The sequence below is a fragment of the Seriola aureovittata genome, chromosome 4 (genome assembly GCF_021018895.1).
Source record: "Seriola aureovittata isolate HTS-2021-v1 ecotype China chromosome 4, ASM2101889v1, whole genome shotgun sequence".
Lineage (NCBI taxonomy): Eukaryota > Metazoa > Chordata > Actinopteri > Carangiformes > Carangidae > Seriola > Seriola aureovittata.
This window is the reverse complement of record NC_079367.1, coordinates 19035375-19052549: the sequence shown is the minus strand read 5'-3', so window position 1 is coordinate 19052549 and position 17175 is coordinate 19035375. Positions and strand designations below refer to the sequence as shown.

The 17175-nt window shown below is 40.1% G+C and overlaps 1 protein-coding gene across 1 annotated transcript in view; it reads right to left on the bottom strand.

The window, feature by feature from the left end:
* The window catches only part of LOC130167180 (neprilysin-like), a 31515-nt gene extending 14695 nt beyond the window's left edge, over positions 1 to 16820 (bottom strand). Inside the window, exons 1-4 of the mRNA XM_056373134.1 lie at positions 16311 to 16820; positions 12683 to 12859; positions 11192 to 11227; positions 8703 to 8864 (exon numbers count right to left, since the gene is read on the bottom strand). Of these exons, the coding sequence (XP_056229109.1) occupies positions 8703 to 8864; positions 11192 to 11227; positions 12683 to 12859; positions 16311 to 16353 (418 nt within the window). The 5' untranslated portion in view covers positions 16354 to 16820. The remainder of the gene's footprint in view (positions 1 to 8702; positions 8865 to 11191; positions 11228 to 12682; positions 12860 to 16310) is intronic.
* Between the last annotated feature and the right edge of the window lie 355 nt (positions 16821 to 17175).

Here is a 17175-nt window from a genome sequence, read left to right as displayed (position 1 = left end):
TCTTTTATTTGTTGAAATAGCTTGTTACTTTTTAATTGGCAATGGCTGTCACAGTGTTAGTGTCTGTGCTAATGCAAACTCTTGCTGTTCTGACAAGGTTTCGGATTTATTCTGCTCGCCCTTGTCCCCGTAAATTGACAGGATTGGTTCCGTAGGTGTGTGATGTTGTCTGAAACCCTGGCTGACTGCATCCATTTGTATGAGACTGTCATTAGTTCACTGCAGTTCCAAGGTGGAAATATGTTAGTCATGGCGTTGACTGCTTATTTCACTCATGATATATGATGTGATATGATATGACATAAAAACCACCATATGGACAAAACTTGATTTTCATCGGAGGGGGTCTTTAAATGGAATATTCTTGGGAGCATATTAAAGGTACGTAGAAAACAAGTAAAGATGACATGCATTGGAAAATTGCATTGATTAGTTGATAAACTAGGAAACCAGGAGCACATAGCAATAGTTCACCAATACACAATCACAAAATGTTCCTGTGTACTGTTTATGGCCAATCTTTAAGAATGAATAATTAAGCACAAACTATTTATCAGTAGCAGTGCAATTAATCTTTTAATTTAGGTGATTAACGTTATTTGGGTCATTTGTTGTAGAGGTCAACACTGTCATATAAACCACAAATTAGGGAATATGCCATGCATATTTGAATCTCTTGTTGCAATAAATTGGCTTCTCAGCGGTAATCAAGGTGAGGCAAGTGACCTCAGCAGGGAAGTCATAGCAAATTAGGTGGAAAGAAATCAAGGAGCAGCAAAGCTGAAGGTGTGACAGTTAAGGGCCATTCGAAAACAAGAGCGAACACCATTGCATGTTTTATTGCCTGTGTTCATTGCCTCTTCAACACCTGTTGTGGGTTTGGATGCCAGTTAACTCTGCCTCCAGCTAGATAGTGTTTCTAGGTAGACAGCTAATCAAAATGAGTGATAAGTGAATGGGTGTAAACTTGCTCAACTGAGGGGGAGGAGAATGGGACTAACAACACACTTTTCCTGCACCGTCTCAAGGCAACCATTTGCATATTGTAGCTTTAAAGTGTAACCATTCCTTCTGGATCCACTGTCGCTTTTCAGCAGCATCAAACATGAGGGTGAGTTTAAATGAATGTTCAGATCATCAAGGTTCAATCTAACGCCCACATGGTAATTTTACTGTTTGCTGAAAACCACTGTGGTGAAAGCAAGTGTATTGTTGTGAAGGAGTAAAACAGTCTGTGCCCTCTGTCCTTAGGAAAAAGAAATCTCACACCATCTCAACAGGTATCTCAAGCTATAGCTCAACTTCAGCTGATGGTGGTTTGTCATTCAGTATGAAACATTTTTAATGTAACTGTGCCTGCACTTTGCACTACTTAACTACAAAGACCTCTTGAGTCTCTCATCACCAAGTTTAATGCATTTAAATAGTCAGGGGCTCATGGATGGCACAGGACTCATTTTAAAGAGAATCTTAGCTGTGCTGCTTTGCTCTATATGACATCACAAAAAATCAGGCCTTACTTGATTCAGTATACGGCCAGACCTTGGTCCAGGCTATGCTTATCTCTCACCTCAACTACTGCAATGCTCTTGTGGCGGGCCTCCCTTTGTGCACAGTGAAACCCTTGCACATGGTCCAGAATGCGACAGCCTGACTGGTCTTCAATTAGCCCAAAAGGGCGCATGTCATTCTACTACTCATTGACCTACACTGATTACCCATTGCCACCTGACTCAAATTCAAGTAACTAGTGCCTTGCCTTCAGAGTGCTCCCATCTACTTGAACTCAATCATACAGCCATATGCTCTTCACACTCTCACACACACCCCAAATGACAGGCACAAAGAGAGAGGACCGGTTAAAACCAATGTGGTATGCCAAAAGAGCATATTCATATATTTAATTTTATGTAAGGTACATTATATTTTTTTGAGGTTGACAGTTCATTCTTGACTGTGAAAAAGTATTGTTTTTTTTATGATTTCTGGGCTCAATGGTTTTTATCCATGTAAAACTATATGTAACAGCTGATTTTACAAAAGCCAGTGGATTATTACGTATGAGGAGGAAACATTCATGATGTGTCCCACTGTGTTATAAAGACTGCATCATGAATTATGAATGATCTAAATCTCTTAAAAGTCTAAGTGCCTGTAATAAACTTCCTGTACATGCAAAATGTATGTAAATGGTTGACCTCGTGATTGCTATTGTTTATGGTAATTTAGCAGAAGTGTATAAATGGACTGTTGAATTTGTATAAAAGCAGCCTGGAGCCTTTGTGAATTTCACATGTAAAAAAAAAAGTTTGTCCTTAAAAATTCATGCAGATTTCCCCTTATATCACACATTATTGGATATCTGTGTGATAGATGTGGCATGAATTCATTATCATACATTTATTTCAACCATCTCAGAATTGTGGAGTTGTATGATTTATGTGTTTACATGACATGCCCAAGTCCTCATTGCACAACATACTAATGGAGTTGTTAAATGAGGGAAATGAACTGAGCGCTCTAATATTACTGTTCGTCTGTCATCTGTAGTAATATTTCTAAGCTGTATTTTGCTCTGGGTTTAGTTTTTGAAGATTGAAAAAGCTGTAAATCATCAGTATCAGCCATATTAGCATTTCAGAATGTGCCTCTTCTCTGTCTTCACAAAGCTGCCAGTTGTTGACATCCACCAAGTCATGTTAACTAGCCAGGTTAAGCTGTGCAAACAATGTGCATTTATCATTAACAATGACTGAATCAATTGTTCAAGCTCCTTTAGTCTTTACCGAATACAAAAACTAGGATTAAGGTTTGTTTGCATGAGGCTTTTAGTGTGCCAGACAAACAGAAACATGCCTGAAAGTAATCCTGCCTCTTTTGCAATAAAATTTAATAAAATGAAGTAATCGACCAAAAAACATGTACTGTAAAATCATTCAAACTAAATTTCTAAATGAAAATAACCTAACTACAGCAAAGAATTATGTTTATTTCAACATTCTTGACAAGACTTATTTCTGAGGACCGATACCACTTTCATATCTGTCCGTTCACAGCCAGCAGCCTGTTATCTTAGGTTAGCATACAAACTGGAAACAGGGGGAAGCTCCAAAGGTCCAAAGATAGCAAAATCCAACTTCCAGGCTTCTTGGCAAGGAAGAGAATAAGCATATTGCTCAAAATCAAAATGATGAACTTTGAATGTCATTAAAAGGAAACCCAAAGGGGTATCATGTTAGTGTGAAAACCTTTTGACTTTGTCAGCCATCACACATCTCAACATGGCTTCAGTATTGCCTGTCATTTATAAAGTTATCTTATAAATGTTGCATTGGGATCAACCGACAAACACCATCACACTGTGCAACTCAATGCAACTACGGGATCAATACTGGGAAGAGGATGGATCTTCAGTTACACATGGAATAAGTCCAATAAGACATCACCCATGTCACAGTAAGTTGGGATCACAAGATAAAGATGAAGAAAAATTTTTTTTTTCTTTCTTTGTAATTTTGGGGATTTAGTGACAGAACAGTTATAATAAAGACAGGAGATAAGGCAGCTATATTTAAGATAAGGTTTATCCCTTACATTAACTCTCTAATTTCAGGTCAGATCAACGTGTCTTAAATACACCTATTCTATTATTGCATAATCTATGGAAAATCCACTTGTCATTCAATTTAGCAGCCCCAAAATATTCTAAATTGAATTCGATATTTAATCATTACCTTTTTCAATTATTTTCAATTGCTCAGTGCTTTGGGTTATTTCTTTCCTGTATTTCTACTTTTCTTTTCACCTCCTGCATGACTGCATTTCACTTCAGATTCTTCCTACCCTTTCATTTTTGTAATCCTTCCATTTTCTCATTACCATGTGTGCACTATTTATGTGCTCATTTAATCTTAATGAAGTCCTGGGATAGGGACCCTTCACAGGGCGCTTCCTGCAAAAGGGCACAGATCATGTGTGTGTGATTGGATTACTGACTGCCTGGTGCTTATGTTTAACCACAGCAAAGGCTTACCCTCTCACTAACTCTCACTGTCTCTCTCACACAAACTCTCTCTCTCTCTCTCTCTCTCTCCCTCTCTCTCTCTCTCTCGCCCCATGTGTGTGCGTGTTTGGATTTATTTGAGAATGGATTTTGTGCCACCTGATGTTTGTTTGAGACGTCACGTCAATTTGAACCAAACCACTCGGCATGATACAGAATCAGAAATTTTGAGTTTCTCCTCTCCCCTTTGCCATTTTATCCTTGACTACCTCTCATTCCACAAAGCATTGCAGTGATTTTAGTTCGAGTTTTGCCTCCAATTTATTATTGTGAAGCAGATATTTAGAGTATATTACAAGCGGAAGTTGCAAATGTAGTCAAAACTGAAGTCTCTGGGCTCAATAGGAGTTTTGCTACAACTGTTATCCAAACCTCTGACTGGCTTCTTCTCCATAGAAATGGCAGCTAAGGCCAATGGGTATCAAACTGGCACAAAAAAATATGATCTCTCAAATTTCTCTGAAACATATATTTGAAAATGGTAGCCATAAAATAAACCTACTGTATTGTAAAGTTGTCTGTGAGACTCCAGTGTTTCTATGTTAAGAAACATTAAGAATAATATTAAAAGAAAACCTTAAAATTGGAATTTACAGTGGGGAGGAAACACTTCCAGACCCAGATGTTCATTCTTCATAACTATGGTGTCAGCCAAAATTATTATAGTGGTATTAGAGTGGTGTTACAGTGGTATTACAGTGGTATAGCGGGTTATCCAGCTCAACTGTGTCCTTTAATGTACTGCCAGGAACAGTACAGTATCTGCTCAAAACAAGTAGAAAGCCATTGAAGTTAATTTTTCCACAAGCACTGCCATCAAGCCAAATTTTGGCCATCTGCACCGTGTAACAGTTCTGTCATGTAGTCAGTATATAAGTATCTAGTATGTGCAAAAGTTCTGTTGTGTACCCACTACACAGTTGGCTATGAAACAGCCAACAGGGCAGATTATTAGCTTGGTGGAGGTCTAAACTATTTCTTGTTAATCATAAGCATCCTAGCTGGCAAAACATATTCAACTCAGGATTTTTATTCAATATGTTTTTGTTGGACAAGAATGACGGCATTAATATTCAAATCATTTTACTTGGCCAGGAAACTCTGGTCTGCTATCTTTATTTGATATGTTTATGAGAAATACAATATCTATCGTGTTGTGCAATGGTTCTGACTGGAATTTTGATATCAGGGGGGTCATGTGAACAACTATTTATTTCAAAAAAAGTCTCTTTGTGGTCAGTATTGTTTGACGTAAGTTCTGTTTCAATTATTGTTATCACATAAAAAAACAGATATTCAGTCTCTTTGGTACTGTTTGTCAAAGACTGTGAAAAACATCTAATATCTGAGCACTTTTCTTATGTCACAGCCATCTAACAGTCATGCTTCAACGCTCTCGGTGATGCCAAATTCTACAAGAAAAATAAGTTGGTGTATTCCATGCCTCTGGCTAAAAATCTAATGAGTGAGATTTAGACCTGGAGCCATGCAAGAAGCCCCTCAAATAATACAGAAAAGCAGCAGTATGTGCTCACATTCATAAAAGTCACATGCACATGCACAGATAGACGTACGCACGTAGGGCTAAGCTTGGAGATGACTACCACATGCTGTTTCACATTTCCTGACCTATCCTCAAAGCTTTTCTCAATATACCATCATCCTCTGGCTACAGAGCTCAGCCTCACTTCAACTCAAAGCCCCTCTGGTTCATGTGTATCTCACCATCTATCTTCTTCTATCATTCTCCATTTCTCTTTCATTTTCACCTCAGCGTTCACCATTTTTCATTTGAATGAAAGCCCTTTCTTTCGTCCTTTTCTGCCTGTCGTACTCCTCCTCTTCCTCTTCCCGATACAAATTAGTTAGTAATTAAAAGGCTCACGGTCAATTGGGTCCATTATTGCACAGTATGCCACACCTGAGTAGGAGGAAAAAGAAGAAAAAAAAACTTGCTCAGGCGTGTGTGTGTGTACACACACGCACACACACACGTCTACCCACTGCTGTGGCCACAATCAGGATGCAGATCGTCATTATGAATTATGGCCCTTTTTATGGCCTTTTACAGCATCAGAGAACAATCTAAGGCATTTACAAGCAACCGCAAATCTACACAGCTATTCACATACATATACATGCATGCAACCTTTTTTATTACTGTCATGCAGCCTACAGCGCTGCAGTGTCCAGGTGTTTCCAAGCCCCTGCAGCTGTTGACAGGAAAAAGATCTGTCCATCAGCGGGCGGTGGAATCCAAGCAGGCAGCAGCAGCCAGCCGCAGGATCAGAGGTCGCATGTTTGATGTCACTTCCAGAGTAGAGGTCACAACTCTACTGAGGCCTCGCACTGCCGGGGGTTACACCCCGACACACACCAACCATTAAGATGAATGTTAACTTGAGAGCTAGTGGGTTTTAGTTGCTACTGTAAAGTGATCAAGACAGCAAACTTGCCCACATGGCCTTGGTTTGGAGGATCAAGTATAATCTTAAACACACAGCATTCTCATTCTCTCTAAAATACACACAGACCCGCACACAGATGTACATACAAAGTCAACCTGAACATTTGTGTATGCAGTACAGTTGGAGACAGACAAACTCTGATTGGTAAGCCAGACAGCCTGAGGGAATGAGCACAACACTGACGGTGGTGGGGATTTAAGCGACTGATTAGAAGCAGTTCTTTGGCTGTTCCATTTCTTTCTGTGATAAATGCTGCATTTAGAGCAATTAAGCCAATGATTCCTAAACATCAACCTTTGAACCTCCCAATATTTCCTCATTAGTCACAGAAGTGTGTTTTTCCTCTTTCTCCTTTCTCAGGAAGGCTGCAAATATCACCTTAAGACCTGATAAACACACTGGATCGCAATAAAAATACAACCAAAAAGTGTAAAATGACGCCACACATTCACACAGAAACATGCTATGTACGTAAATGCACATACAGTAACAAAATGCCTAAAACGAGCCCTTGTTGAGCAATGTTTATTTTCCTCTTTCCCCCCTGTGTGTGATTTTTATGGGTGTTAAGACTGCCATGGAGAGGAGAGGGAGAACAGAGCAGAACAGAACAGACGGGCTTTACATTATTATGAAGCAATGTACGATGCAAAAAAGTTCCTATGGTTTAGTTTTCATACAATCCCTGTTGTATGTTAGAAAGAGGCAGTATGTTTGAATCATACAGAATCTCATGTTCAAGCGAATCATTGTAGAGGAGTAAAAGCAAGAATTCCAATAACACACTTTTGTAATTAGACGACACAGAATGAATAAAGATGCACTTTAACCACTACAAGCATCCGCTGAACAAAAGCCATAGAAATGAATGTTGACTATATTATAGGCAATCTCTAAACCATAATGAATGCTACATTGATCTGTAAAAAAGGGTTTATCAAGAATTAGAAGAAAAGTGAGGACAATCAGAGTTGTCACTACAAAAAGAGCATTTTCTTTTTTTTTCCAAAAACACAAGAAAATTCAATCATATTAACTCAATGAACAAATCTATCCATTACCACCCAAGTTCAGGTTTATCGTAATGGAAAATAATCTGCATGTCATCAATGGCCAACACAACACAGACAGCAAAAGCAAAAAAAAAAAAAGCAGATATACAGTGCCCCGAGACAGGAGACCGCATGTTTTTCCATTGAGATTGGACAGATAAAGCGCTCAAGGCTGGTGTAAATTATCTGAGTCCACAAGACGGGCTGCACTTTAAACCTTGGTTTTCCTTCCCTACTAAGGATCAATCTTTCTCACCCCTCTGAATCACTCGGTTTCTCCTGCAGCCAATCTGCACTGTCTTCATTATAGTGGGAGTGACTGGCATATAAATTGTAAATTTATGGTATATGAAGAGTTTCGGTTGTCCGTGGAAAGTTTGTGCCTCTTGAAGATTTAGCACCAACTGCTCAGGACTCGACTGGCCTTCTCATAGACAACTTGAGTTGAAGTATGGACCCTCACACCACACACGCACACAGAGAGAGAGAGAGAGAGAGAGAGAGAGAGAAATAGAGAGCGAGAGAGAGAGAGAGTGAGATCTACAAGTGCACACACACACATTGGCAGTGTAACTTGATCCTCTCTGTATCAACCATTCCACAAGAGCGCTAACAAGCAAAACGGGTAAAAACACCGCTGACAAACTTGCAATTTTTTCTCACCACCATGTGTAGATGTCTTTGATCACAGCCTGAATGTAATGTCCACATACACACAGACAGTGATACTGCCAGCTCTGTTGACAAACTCACAGCTCACATGGTAAGCAGCACTGAAGCCAAACTCCCATGGCATCTGTGATATCTATAGAGCGTCAGTCCCTGAAGGAGAGTCCTCTTTAGCTTGTATTCTCGAGTAACTGAATCAAGCTGTTCTAAGTGCTCTTACAAAGCAAGCAGACTGAAAAAGACTTCATGTTGTAGCGTGCTTTAGAAACTCTTAATTAGACTAAATACAGAATTAATACTTGAATGAAAACAGGCACTATATCTTTAAAAAAAAACAGTCCCCCTGTCAATCTGTGTTGAGGTCTTTCTGAGTGTGGATCTTTGTTTCTTTGTCTGTGTGTGTGTGTGTGTGTGTATGTGTGTGTGTGTGTGTGTGTGTGGGTGTCTAACCTTTGAGGATGACCTCCAGTTCATCTCGTAAGATGTCAAAGGTGCTGTATCTAGAGCTTGTCTCTGGGATGATGTTCTTTTTAAGCCAGCCTCCGCAGGCATACTGGTAGAAGTTGTCACAAGGGTCCACAGAAGCATCCATGTTCTCAATGAGACGAGACGCTGCACGGACAGAGAGGAAACAAGCTCAGAGACACGGAGAAAATCCTCACCTGAAGAAACTACAATATACTGCTGGATAGAGGAATATGATGTCAAATCGACCAAAACAAATAATATGATTCATGATTTCCTAAAAGAAAAATAGCTGGTATTTGGCTGATAAGATTTTTCCAAGAAAGGCCTATTTAATTTGATACTAATTATAAGGAGTATGTAATATGTGTGTGTTACAGTGTTACAGCTATTAATTACCAGCTGTACAAAAAAAGAAATGTAGTTGGTAAGTGAAAATAGTTCATAAACAGATGTTTCTTTGAAAGGCTAACGAGAATTATGAATTCTTTATTCATTTATCCATTATATTATTATCTATAATTCTTTATCTGTTCTAAAATATGCTAGATTTAGTCACTCTATTTTACAGGTCCGGTCTGTGGAATTCAGGTAGAGCTATATTTGTAAGTATAAATGCTGATTCAGTCAAATTTTACCAAAAACCTTAGTAGTGTGATATTATGCAGGTGAATTGTTCTCTAACCAGGTCTATGGACAACTACCCAGCCTGTTAAACAAGTGTATAAGGAGATCACAGATGCCTTACATTTCACCCTTTAATAGGTCGACCTTTTGGGAAATGTCAAACTTTGCTTTCCTACCGAGAGTTAGACAAGAAGAATAATGAACTCGCACGTGCGTCTGTTCAATATAAGCCTACAGCCAGCAGCCGTTTAGCTTGGCTTAGGATAAAGACTGTAAGCATGGGGAAACAGCTAGCCTTGCTCTGCCCAAAGAAAACAAAATCCACCTCCCAGCACCTCTAAAAGCTCATTAAACTCTCTTTTTATATCAATAACTATGCACAAAAACCAAAGTGTAAAACTGACACGTGGTATTACGCCAAGTTATGTGCTGGACTATTTCTTGGCCAACTGCAGTCTTGTCATCATTTTGACATTTCCAGGGATCCAACAGGGACTGCTAGGTGGATTTTGTTACCTTTGGACAGAGCCACGCTAGCTGCTTCCCCTTGTATCCAGATCTTACTCTCAGCTAAGCTAACCGGCTGCTGGCTGAAACCCTAATACGAATGGACAGATATAAGAATGGAGTTGATCTTCTCACCTAACTATTAGCAAGAAAGCAAATAACCTTCCAAACATACAGAAAATGTTGAACTATCCCTTTACAAACATGTAGGCTGAATAGAGCAGATTAAAAAAGTAAGGGCTCCTTTGACAGGTTGTTGAACAACCTGGACAGAAGCACAGTTGACAGACCACCTTAAGCCTCGGATGTTGGCCAAAACATTTCAAGCTCTTCTAGTAGAAAGAAATCACATTTAAAAAACCTCTAATGTACCATTTTAGAAAATTGCTCCTTTTAATTAACAGTTCATTATAGGGATATCTTATATAGACCTGTGAAAAAAAATCTTAATATGTAGCCATTTGCAAAAGTAGAACAGAATAATGGCTGTAATTGTTTTCAGTCCAGCACCAGTAATGGAAAAGTGTTCACTTTTCTGAGCTGCAAACAAATTACATGAGGCAGCTGAGAGATGTCTTGTGACAAGGCTGTCTGTCAAATCTGACTGAAATGGGGCATTGGATCCTTATAAATGCACCGGAAATGTTGTGGGAAACGAGAGGTACAGTTATAAATCCATAGCTTATTATGTCTGTTTTTTGTTTTGTTTTTTAATTGAAAATAAACTGTTGTCCTTTTTTGTCTGCTCTTTACTGAAGTGAGAAAATAAAGTAATCAAATCTAATGTTATATTGAAAAGGCTGGAGAGAAGGGGGGCGTCTATTTGCATAAAAATTTAATTAAAAAATGTTAGGCCACTGGTCTATATCAGTTACATAGACAGGGACTTTGAAATTATCCAAAAATAGAGTTTGGGTCTCAGCTCCTTACTGCAGTAATGTGGTCAAGGACCATTTACAGTTAAGTTATAAAAACTCCATGTTGAATTACCTCAGTTTGTGACACACATACACTATATCTTAATTTGCTTAAGCAGTATTTACATGCTTATACCCGTTCTCAGTTTTCCATCTTTTCTTATATATTTATTCAAAGGGGATTGAGGGACAATAAGTCCAAGTCTGCTGATCAGGACTGTTTCTGTTTGTTCGATCACTGTTGTGACTTAAAGGAAACATATTCACAGCTTTAGTGGCCTTCTTCTCCACGTATGTGCGAAATCCCCGGGCTTCTGTGGCAGTCTCAATTTTTTCTCATTCTGTCCTCCTCTGAGAAAAATCAAAGCCTTCAGAATGAGACAGTGAAAAGGACACACAAACAAACAAACACAGGATGCTTACCTGACTGTGTGCAATCAGCTGTGGTGCAGATTTCATCTACAGGAAAATGCAAAACAAATCATTACTCAGTGGGATCTGTGCAGTCATCACTCATTATATCAAATGATATTCTCTCCCTCCTCTTCCCCTTTTCGTTTATTTCGTTTCATCTCTTTGTCATCCTTATCACACATTAAACCCTAAACTACTTAGAAGTGTTGCTTTCACTCTGTCGGGGATAATTTAGAGGCTAAACTGTTAATCAAACTGAATCTGACATGTACTGACGCACCAGCTAACTGCCATGTAACCTTGAATACACTTCATGCGTTACGTGTGGACGCACATGATGTGCACATGGGTCAGTGCACTCACAGGTGCAAACACAGACAAAGTCATTAAACTTCCCCATTTCCCTGACATGGCAGATTACACATTCATCGAGCACAAGACTGCAAAAGCGAATCATAGCTCAACAAGCACACATGTATGCTGCACATGCCAACACAACCTGTTTTATGTGTCTCAAACGTAGACTGATTTTTGTTTTCTTGACCTGCTGACTTTCAGACTTGTTCCATTTGTCAATAATTAATCAATAGGTCTATGGTTCAGTTTATTATCAGTGTTAATCTGATAATATTAAAGACCTTGTACAATTACACTGTGATCAATTGCCCTTGGATGTACTTTTGATTAATATAACTCATAATATTATGTAACACAAACCTCGTGTCATCTGTAAGTACAAGTGTAATAAGTTTGATATCTAAGTAGAAAAAGCAGGCAAAGCAACAGTCAGCACATTAATGATTAGAAAACTCATGTAATACTTAATACTGTGATATTGATCTGTAGCAGGTTCGATAGGTTTCCCATGGCGAGGAAATGGAGGGGTTCAATTTCACTGTGTCAGTGTTAAATGATCCATTCCTCATAACATGAATTGATTCCATTCACAGCAAAATAACTGTTGCACAGTTCTTCATAATTTACACAAATGTCTGAACTGTGAAGTAGCATGACAGTTTTGAGCTGTGTTTGAGTGTTGTGTAAAAATCCCTGACAACACAAAGGAAACTGAAAAAGACCTTTGCACGCTGCATTCTTCTTTCTGGCTCAGTGACTGTACTTTTGCACTATGCTTTAAAAGCACCCAACTCAAGGGTTTTCTGTTCACCTGCTCCTCAGCATGCTGCTTCGTGCTCACCATTAACCATGAACTCAGCTGGAAGTGATGGCCAGTGCACGTGCACCGTTTAAAGCAGGCAATCTTCAAACGCTCTGAAAGGTTCACTTAATATTGAGGAGACAAGAAAAACTGTCCTCAAGGCTGAGTCGCCCCCAAAAAGTTTTTTAATTACATGACATACTTGTTTTGAACTAGCTGGTTCTTACCAAACCCTCATTAACATGAACCTGATAAAGATTTAAAAGAACATTTTCAAGACGTGCTTTAAGGTTTAAGATACTTCTCACTATCTATTATCCGTCCTCAGACTCAGCACTCACCCGTCTTCTGTGTGGCAAACAGGATGATGAGGGCAACGATGACAATGAAGAGCAAGGAGACAATAGTGATGAGGCCAATCTCCAGGGAGGTCCAGCGCGGCTTCTTAGCCGACTTGGGGGGGTTGGTCTCTGTCATTCTCAGGTCTCCTCTTTCTGCTGCCGGCTGTATCAACTCACCTGAGGAGAGAGGGGGAACCACAGAAGAAGAGCTGTAGTGACTGGTGGACTGACAGGAATTTAATCGACAACAATTCTGATAATAAATTGTCATTTATCAAACAAACATGGGAAACATTTGTTGTTTTCAGATTCTTATCTATTGGGATGTGCTGCATCGTTTTCTATATTTTACATCAGTGTAAACTGAATAATTTGTTGGTTCGACAAAGCAAGCGATTTAAAGATTTCACTTTGGGCTCTTAGAAATTGTGGTGTGCATTTATCGCTTTTAAATTGGCAAAATGATTGATAATGAAAATAATAAAGAGCTGCAGCCCAAAACAACTGAAAAGAAAGGGACTTAAAAATGAACTAAAGAATCTAAAGAATTTGTACATTTGACATTCTTCCACACATATATCTTGAAATCGTACATTCTCATTGTGTCAACATCATTTAAAAATCCATTTCTGATAATCAGTTCATCTCGCCAAACACTTGCTGGTCGCAGCTTCTCAAATGTGATGATTTTGGCATTTTTTTTAGCAACATATGATTTTCAATCAAAACATTTGATGATATGACATTTTGACATTAATAAAACAAACATTCTGTTAAGTCTGCAGATTTTTTAACAAGCGCTGAGGAAAGAAAATAAAGAGAGGAAGGGAAATAAAAGACATGTGGCAGTGATAAGAAAACAAATGAGAAAAAAAGACAAACATGTTTTGCTTGGAGCAAAAGGTGAGAACAATGGAAGTTCTTACCCTCTAGTGGCAGTACACTCCAGACAAAAAAAAAAACAAAACACGAAACGCACACTTCTGAAGAACAGAAAACAGGAGAGACCTTTCCTCTGCTCCTCACTAAACACTGTTGTTTTCCTCTCTGGGGCCAAGCGAGAACTTTACAAAGTTCATGTAACAAGCAGTTAAGTCTATCTCTGAAGGCAATTAATCCTTAATCCCTTACCGACGTCACACATATAGTCACTGCACACAAACATGCACATACACATTCGTCCACAGCGATGCTCTGTCCCACACTTCTACAAGCTGGTGTCATGAGGCGCCTGTGTAGATGGGTGGGTTTCTCTCTCTGTCAAGCTGAGATGAGAGCACCGCACGACCAAAGGACAAAGTCTCTTAGCTTCCTTTGAACGAGCAGACAGCCACAGACACATACACACACATACACACACACACACACACACACACACGCTACCTGCTGTACACACAAGTCCACAGGTATCACACATCAACCACGCACAGTCCTGCTGAATGTCAGATCCCCTGTCATTCCTCTTTATGACAAAACAATAGCCCGATGTAAAGTAAACTCTCCTGGTAATAGTTATTATCCAGCCTGGTAATTGGCCATTATTATACACACCAGCCCACAGCTCCCTACAGGCTGCTCTCCATACTCCACACCAGCACTAAAGCATGCATGACTTCACCATGGGTCATAAGATTTACTATCGGAGAGTGGTGACCGGATGTGAGGTCATAAAGGCAACTGAAAGTATGGGACGGCGATGAGTGATTGAAGGCATAAAACAAGCAATGAGGCGGTGTAATGACACAACTTGATAGTGTATGTTAATCAGAACTTCCTGTCAAGCTCCGTCTGGCTGCGGGAGGGGGGGGCAAGAAACTTTGCATCAACTTTTCCATTTTTTTGTCTGCAGGCAAACACATCACAGTGACAGCGAGTCCCACGGCTCTAATAAAACCATGTGTGCATGTCAGCGTTGGAGAGGCTGTATATTACATTCATTCGCTCTAATCCTGACACGGTGCATGCCAAGAAATGGAACGCCTGCGAAAATTTATTTAAAAGGAAAAGGGACATAGAGACCGAGTGGAGGAATGTGCAAAAGCGAGTGACAAAGTGAGGGAGGGGGGAGGAAAGCTGTAAAAACAGAGTGGGACACTGAGAGGTCCTAAATCACGTTTAAATGACTTCCTCTCAGTGTGCTGAGGCATGTAAGGTATGACTTTGCTACTGTATGTCCATCTTATGCATCATTCTTGCTTACTGTTGTTTCTTTACATAACTCATAATGAAACAGGGATTGTACAAATACAATTATCACCCATTAACATCACCTCTAGCTCCATTACAAAACCTGTTAGTGTAAGATGTGCTTGATGTCTTTAAAGATGTGTGCTCTTGGGGGAAAGTAAGGCCTAACATGAGTTATTTGTAAGGTGAGCTGCAGTTTCTGTTGCTGATGTTACCGCCTCTGTTGCAGGATGCAGTGACTTTTTTTTTCTTTCTTTTTCTTTCTTGCACTTTTTATAATGTGGCTCTGATGTTTTTTTTCCTGAGCGCTCTTTGGAAGGTATGTGTGCCGAGGAGTCTGCATTTTTAAGATAATGGTTTATGAAAGGAGTACCAAAAGTCAAAACCCTCTCTTTCTCTTTTTCTCCGCTCTCTGTCTCCATGTCGTGATATATCTAAAACATAAACAGTCCACATGTCTTGTGAGACCTCACAACCCCCCTCGAAATTAAACCCATCATTCACTGTGACACCTGAAAATACCCATGTGCCTGCACACACACACACACACACACACACACACACACTCACACACACACACACACACACACACATACACACACACACACACACACACACACACACAAATCAACATGGGACTACTTGCACAGTCACTTCTTTTACATCCATGTGAGCCATGAACATGTCACATTTACTAATTGAGTTTGAATAAGTACAGGAATGTGCCCTACTTTAACTTAAAATAACACCTTCTCTGGGATATCATTTTCAGCACTGGGCCTATGGCTGTACACTGAAGACTAAAATCATTTTAAAACCATTTTTGAGAGAGGAGACTAGATACCCAAGGGTGCTGTGATCTAGCTGAAATGAAGCCCACCTCTTAAATTGCTTTCCTAATGTTTTTTTCTGATAGGAGTGTAATAGGAAAAATAACTTTTAAAGGAATATAACAACCAAAAGCTAACACATCATCAGTGCCAACACAACTGAAATAGGCTATAGTGAATCAAAGTAAGCTCATGGGATACCCAGCAGGAATATCATGACAGAGGATTAAAGTGTTTTCTGATAGGCCGAAATGCATCTTGCTTTTAAAACTCCACTGACACCAATATTAACCTGCGGCACACGGTGCAGTGATTTGCAATCGAGCAAGTCGCAGCTAAATGCGTGCCTGATCCTCGTATCCTGTTGCACGTCGGGAACTCCAAGGAGGGGTGGCATGATCAACTGGTGCACGCTGCCCCTTGTCACCCAGCCGGCAGGCGCGTACACGCACACTCAAAAATAACGCGCGCGCGCATTAACACACACACACACACACACACGCACATACACGCACACACACACACACACATGCACACACACGCACACAGGCAGAGACGCACACAGATGGCACCGCGTTATAAGAAGCGCTCCGGGTGCGTGAGCGACTTACCAGGTGTGTCGGGAAATTTTCGGTCGATGATATATATGGGCATCACATCCACTGATCAAATATCCATCAAATCCACAAAGGGAGCGCGAACTGCTGATCGATCAGTTACAGACGATCTATTTGCTTCACCCTGGATTTCAACAAGGCACAAACCGATCCCGCCTCTCTTCTTCTCCTTCTTCTTCCTTTGGCTTTCTATTCTAGGAGTGCACATTCACACAAACACTCACACACACGCACGCACTCACTACAACTACCTACTGTACTGTACCACATCTACCCAGAGAGGATCGCTGAATTCAAACGATCCATCAGACTCTTGCGCAGCGCAATCGGTCAAGTATGTGATCCACAGGGGGGAGATCCCATATTTATACAGCCTATGACATATAGTGAGTCATTGAAGTAGCCTTCTGAAGTTCCCTGTGCACCAAGTCGTTGCCTCCTCCGTCAGGGCGGCGTTTAGAAGTGACCCTGTCAGCGGCACTTGCTATCAGTGGCGCCTAAATAGCTGCAGGGCGCAGGTTCAGGTGATCAGTGGGATGAAGTCATGTAGGATATTTCAGTGTATCCCACTTAATCATAGGGCTTTTAATCCAGGAAACTACAGCAAAATCCCTACCATATCCCCATCATAAAGAGCACTGTGGTGAGTGAATCTCACCAACAGTAATGCAGAGTGCATGTGCATCTGAGTCTGAGTCACCAACAGCTTTTCAGTGAAATGTACTGCCTAATTGCCTGGGCTACTAAGTACTTTCTGTACCTTAATTACAATAGCATAGTTGCTCTTAATGCTACGTGTTAAGGGTCCTCACAATGAAGGATTAGTTTGAATTTGTATAGTGGGGTTCCCTGGAGGTCC